The sequence below is a fragment of the Fulmarus glacialis genome, unplaced genomic scaffold (genome assembly GCF_000690835.1).
Source record: "Fulmarus glacialis isolate BGI_N327 unplaced genomic scaffold, ASM69083v1 scaffold17677, whole genome shotgun sequence".
Classification (NCBI taxonomy): Eukaryota; Metazoa; Chordata; class Aves; order Procellariiformes; family Procellariidae; genus Fulmarus; species Fulmarus glacialis.
In genome coordinates this window covers 27382-34043 of record NW_009223985.1, presented here as the reverse complement: position 1 = coordinate 34043, position 6662 = coordinate 27382, and the positions used below count along the sequence as shown (strand labels likewise).

Here is a 6662-nt window from a genome sequence, read left to right as displayed (position 1 = left end):
GGAATGCCAAAAATGCAGAGGGAGATATTTTGGTTCTTCCCTCTGTTCTGTTCTAATTTCTTTCATCCCTTTGCCTTGTATACTTCCTACTGCCTATGGTCCCTCTAGGCCACTACCTATGTTGCAGTATAAACTTATTAAAAAGGAGTATGTTTCTACGAAAAGTCATCAAGAATAAAACAAAATTTGGTATAAATAGACACAGGTCACTGACACTATGCTCAGCTTCCAAATCTCTTCTTTTGAAATCAGTTTTTAATGACCACGGAGAAATGGTAACGAACCACTTACCATTTTCTTCCACTTCATCCTACGGTTCTGGTACCACGTCTTCACCTGGAGCTGAGTCAGCCCCAACGACTGGGCTAAGTCAAGCCTGGGAGACAAGACAGACATTGAAATGAGTTCATGGAGGAGGAGAAGAGCTCAGACGCCAGGTGCAGCCAACCCAACATTGTAAGAGCATACAACAGTGGGACCGCCAGAAAAGATGGCTATTTGTCTCTCTAATCCGTAGTTTTGAGAAAAGGTCAGACAAAAGTGGTAAAGCACTGTGAATTAGAATGAGCAGACAGATGCTCTTACAGAAGATGCAAGAATATTAAGGTGTTTGCGGGCTATCTGTTTTCGTTTCTCCTCTATGACCACTGGGCAAACGAGCAAGCCTGGAAGTTACAGAAGTTTGCCTGCCCTCTTTGAAACACAAGCCTGCTGTACTCCAATTGCTGACACTCCACGTCTGTGTATGAAGCAGGGAGCTACTGGTACACCGCATCCCTGGAAAACAGGTCTATGGTGTCTGAAGCAAACACGTAAGAACCAAGACACCCAGCATCAGTCTGCCTTTGAAAGTGCTGCTCTTTGTATCATATTTCTTCTTCACTACCTACATAATGGGGATAATAATACTTTCTCATTTCTCAAGGAGTAGTAGTACATCTAAATCTATTAATTTCTTATACATTCTGCTATTATAGGCAATTTAGGCTTATAAATGAATTTATTATTTGCGTGTTTAGCTTAAGGGTATATGTGGCAGACAGCCCATAATCCTGATTCATCCTCCACAAATCTCCAACCTGTGCAAGTTCATCTGAAACCTTTCATTATTTGTATATTAAAACCCAGGATATGAAGCAAATGCAGCTCAGAGTAACTCTTTATCCTTCCCCAAAGGTGATAGCACCAAGCATCTGGCAGTGTTGTAATGGAGTTGCACAACGGACAGAGTTGGAAATCCTCAACGACGCTGGGCAAGTGCCCCACAGAGTCACGCAAGTCCTGCAGGCGGGACAGCTCAAACTCAGAGTCACATTCCAAGGTGTTCTGGATTGTGTGAACTTTTTGGAAAATATTTCCCCGCCTTTGGATGGGGAAACACATTTGTCAAGGCCAAGTTTTTCATAATAAAACTTTTGTTTCAGCTGAGTTCCTAGGCAGTCAGACTCACTCTTACATTTACAAACACCTATGTACCCAACACCAGCTCTCTGTGCTCAAACACACACTCATGGATTCATGCTTTTCCCCTACTTTGGATTCACTCTAGACCTACACGCCTGCTGCCTATGCCACTACATAATGTCTGCGACATATCCCATGGACTTAAAGATACTATCACTGTTATTTGAGAAGCAGAATCTAGCAGAGGCATTATCCTGTTGTACTGCACTCCCTTACTACTAATAAACCAAGTGCTTCAGTTGCCCTCCAAGCAGTACAATCTTGTGTCCAGGCCAAAAGCTGCAGGAGTGAACGCAGATCGCAACCCACTGCTTCGCCATCACGTTTCCAGCCACGAGTTGACAGAGAAAAACACTGCTTGACTAACTCTTGCCTTAGTGCACACGTCTTATCACACTTTGATTACCTGCAACCAGTTACCACCTCTTGCCACACACATTACCATAACCAGTATTGCCTAGAAACCTGAGGAAACAAACAGAGGGGAAGTGGTACACGGACAGGAATTGCTCATCAGCCTCAAACATCTACAAAGCCAAGGAACAGTCATGCCATAAAATTAATTAACAGCCTCGAGTGCTTCATCAACAGCGTCAGCCACCTGGCTATGTGAAGCTGTGAGGAGTCAGTACAGGAGCATTAGGAACTCTGAAACTGTATGAGACAGCCTGGCTGTGCCCGTGAAATTTGGTCTAGCTGCGAACCTTGGCTTTGGTGACAGGCAGCATGAGCGGAGAATGCCAATCTTCAAAACCAATTTAAATATTGGGACACTGCCATCTGTGGAGTTCAAGGTCTGGTGTACCTTTCAAACCCTCTCTAGGTTTACAAATTCAGTAGGAATTGGACAGGTCTATTTCCTGTAATTTAAATTTGCGGAGTAGGATTCAAAGCCTTTAAAAAACAGATGAAACCTCTCCTCAGTTCAGTTTGCCCATTTGGTACCAAGTAGTCCCTAAGAACTTGTCTTTTCCTTCACAGAGACACAGGACTTGCCTGTGCCTTCACAGGGGCAAGGTAGCCTTCAACTCTACGCAACTCTCTGTTTTCAAGCTGATGGACAGGCCACCACCTTCTCATTGAATTGCTACCCAAGTTTGTGAGATGAAAGCTAGTTCAGCAGCCAGCTGAAGCTACAGCCAACCTCTCAGCTGCCCAGGAAGGGGTAGGCTCCACCATTTTTCAGGTTGGGAAAGACAGAGAGCCTTCTGCTCTGTACCTTGCCTGTCTCTGAGCCTGGATGCCTGCTAGAAAGCACATATATCACCATGTGGCATTTCCATGGATATCATCTATTCGTGTCACCTTTGATCCCAGGAAAAGTTAGCCTTGAAATTGAACCGGGTCATCTGCCTGTGTCCTTGGCCAACAGCAGAGGCATCTCTGTGGAGCTAGAAGGCAGCACACTACAGCCAGGGAGCATTCGGAACAGCTGAGCAGGGCTAGAGCAGCCCTTTTGCTCATTCCTTCTCCTAGCGTAAGAGACCGACCTACCTGTCAGGGGTAGAGAGATACTTCTGCTTCTGGAATTTCTTCTCCAAGCCCATCAGCTGGAGCTCCGTGAAGATGGTCCTACTCCGGCGTGGCTTTTTTAACCGAGGCGCAGGCTGCTCTGCCTCCGACTCGCTGCTGGCATGGGTCTCGCTGGCAGGTGTCTCTGAGCTCGCAGTCCCCGAGGAGGGCTGGGCTGGCAGCACACGGGAGCTGGTGGCAGCTGGGATGAGGTGAGGGGCCACGGAGTGCTGCCTGGTGATGACGGAGATGAGAGGATATGCCCTCAGAGACGGGGACCCTGGCAGGGAAGAAAGCAGAGGTGGATAAAGGCCAGTTCAGTGGCAACATGGTTAAGTAATGGGAGCACTGGAGAGAGGAATACCATCCCTGGCTCTGCCATTCACTTGGTAAACAACCACAAGCAAGTCAATCCCCCTCTCTGGACCTGTTCCTTCTCCCAAATTGCATGTCTTTAGCTTTCCTTGGGCTGGGAGTCTTGATGTGCGTTTCCCTAGCACAGGAAAAGAAAGGCTTGCGTTTCCATTGACTTCTTTTTTTCTTTTAGGAGCTATTATAACACATACCATTGAAGTCATCAGTCTAATTACCACAAGAGATTAAACTGCGAGCAAACGATGAAATCTGTCCCCATTCATGCAGTCTGCTTCTCTACAGACACTAGGCCAGGGTTCACTTGAGATAGTTGCCTAATCTCCCTTTGCAGGCAACAGACAATGGAGTTCAAGTCACAATTCATCTCATCCTCTAGTAGGTACCTGAGTCGGATGAATCACACTTTCATCCTCCGCTGTCTATACTGACCCCGTTGACCATACAGGCCGATGAGGAGGAATAGATCGGAAGCAGAGTTCTTCACCGACTCTGAACTCTACATCTTATACCAACCAGCTGATACCAGCCCTAAAAACAAACCAGCGGTTCCGCTCCAATCCTTTCAGGTCAGGGCCATTCTGGGATGACAAATCTAAACATTCCCAAACACCAGAGGAAGTTCTGATTCCCATCAGACCTTCTGAATTTACAGCTATAGACAGATTTCTGCTCAGCCTTAGCCCCAGGAAATCAAATGTTCCTTTAAAATTCGGGCAGGGAAATAGGGCCACGTATGGGAAACGTACACTCATTGCAAGATAGCGCTCTATACAACTTTGCAACCAACCTGCAGAGTCTTGGGCAAGTCACTTTCTTGCTCCATACCTCAGTTTACCTCTTTGCAAAGGTAAACTTGCAACAATCCTCCTTACCTACTTCACTGGTGGTAAAACATGGATTAAAGTTTAGTGTACATAAAGTATTCCAAGATCTTTAGATAAATGGTACTGTGGAAAGGAACATATTACACCAGCAGGCCTGATTGTGAAACTCTTAATATGAATCACCACTAATGAAAATAATTACCTGTAGTCCTCAATGAGTCTATTTCGGTGAGTAACTCGTCACAGTGGAAGAAAGGAGTTGCCAGCCTGGCCTGCTGATGACCTATATTCCTTACCCTCCTCCCCCAAGTGAAGGGTTGAGATCACATAAATCAGGTCCCAGGTAAGCTGCAGTGCACAGGGTACATCAAAGAATCATGCAGCTTGCTGATCGTCGCTTCTCTCCACAACCACTGCAAAATCCAGCCACTTACAAAGCAAACTTGGAAAACTATTGCCAAAACACTGTAAAAAATCTGGGATTTAAGCAAGACTGTGACTGCAGACCGGGGTTTAGGCAGACTGGGACTTAAGCCTTGCTTTCTCCTCCACATCTCTGCAACACTAAAAATCAAAACATTTCCATTAAATTTAAATTATTCCACTTAAACTAGCAAGGAAATACTTCAGAGATGAGATCAGAATTGCCAAGCCAACCTTCAGCTTGTGTAAAGCGTTATCTACCTTTTCTTTCTGTGGATTTTTTTCAGCTGAAGACCGTGCTTATCTACAGCACCACCAAGTAACCTGGCAGAAATTCTGCCTTGATTTACAGCCTCAGTGGCTGTTCAAAGATCATACATTAGGATAGAGCGAGCTGTCCTTTCCTTTACACTACTAATTCTGCCCTCACTGATACTTATGCACCCACTGACACCAGCCAGCTACACAGAAGGTAAAACAGATCCTGCTCCCATAGTCTATATCCTCCTCGCCAGTACTCACTACAGTTAGTTTCTGCCATCGCGGTATAGCAAAAGCAATGCCGAGCCACCAACGGAACAGACGACTTCCTCTGTTTCAGCCAAATTTGCCAAAAAGAATCAGTCCCTCTTCCCTTCTTGAAGGGCACCTGCATTGCAAGAGTCCTACGCAGGAACCCTGAAGCCACCTCCCCACCACCATAAGAGATGTTCCTGGGTGAGCGATGAGGTGTGTTGATGGTCTGCATCTGAGAACTTGGCCCTTCTGCGCTACTGCTCTTCTGCATTACTGCTCTCGTTCACAGAGGCTCTGAGACAAGGGACTTCATGGATCCCAGTTCCAACCTGCTCTGAATAAGGAGACTGAAAACCGATGCCCTAGTTTACACCATAGTCTACACCATAAAGGAGTGGATCCAGTCTTATTATATACCCTTAGCCTGCTGTCAGGGGGTCCTGGTTCAAACCTTCCCATCACACAGCTCCTGCTCCCCCACAGGTTCATTCTCCAAGCCTTATCTCATAGGCTGAACCCCCATTTCTGTCCTTGCACATGGGTGGTTTTAGCACCAGATCACTGGTTAATTGATACTTTTCCCCTTGTACCCCTGTATATTTCCAGCAGGGCTCTCCATAAACCACAAGATTCCTAAGGAGTAATAAATCACCAGAGCTCAGGAGCCCCTGCAAGGCTCCAAGTGACCGAAACCTCTGGACAAAAGCATTTTTACAAGGAACTCCCTTCAAGGGAGGTCAGCAAAAGGTATTTGATATCTGAGCAATCAGAGGTATTTACTTTCCCGTACGGCATGGCAGCAGCATGTGGGACTGCTTGGAGCGGGGGGAGGCTAGCTGCAATGGTCCCAGAGCTTAAGATCTGCCTCCATCAAAGAGAGTAAAGTCTCTTCAGGCTATTTTTCTAATAATCAGGTAGGATCAGGAATAAAAGAACTGCGTTCCTCCTTCCAAGATCAGCAGCGAGAACCTGGCTATTTTTGCAGGGTAAAACAGTGGTTGGTTATTAAAGAAGCAGATGACATTGGAGTTGTTCAGGTCCACGTTTTCAAGTGCTGAGCACCTGAATGAGGGGATACATTTTCCAAAATGTTCAACAGCCAGCAGCTGTGACCTGGCCAAACGCTCAGAAAAGCTCAGCACGCGCTTATTTTTGGTGCTCACGTCAGGACACGTATTTACTTACGGTGCTTCTGAAACCGCTGTTCTACTTCTGTGCAAGTAGTGGTTTGCAACTGCTGAGTTGGTTCGAGCTCCAGGTGGTGAACAGATTTGTGAGGCTGTTGACACCAAGTGTCTTATATTTGTTTATCATTTGAGCTTATAAGAGAAGCCTTTGCTTATGCTTTGACACCAACAGTTGTGACAGCGCTTTTAGAAACCGTCGTAAATAATGAAAGCATCTGCTGATGTTCAGCCCAGCCGTATACAAGACTTCTCAGCTTTCTGTCCTCAGCCTGATGAGGACACAGGATGGTTAGGGCACAGAGTAAGGACAACATTTAGAGAAAGACGTGGGATTCAAGGCTGCAGATATTTTTTGGGGGGG

At 46.1% G+C, this 6662-nt stretch overlaps 1 protein-coding gene across 1 annotated transcript in view; it reads right to left on the bottom strand.

The window, feature by feature from the left end:
• Nucleotides 1–6662, bottom strand: part of BARX2 (BARX homeobox 2) — a 35246-nt gene that overhangs the window by 1209 nt on the left and 27375 nt on the right. The window contains exons 2-3 of the mRNA XM_009582017.1: nucleotides 2959–3256; nucleotides 292–376 (exon numbers count right to left, since the gene is read on the bottom strand). Coding sequence (XP_009580312.1) covers nucleotides 292–376; nucleotides 2959–3256 — 383 coding nt within the window. The remainder of the gene's footprint in view (nucleotides 1–291; nucleotides 377–2958; nucleotides 3257–6662) is intronic.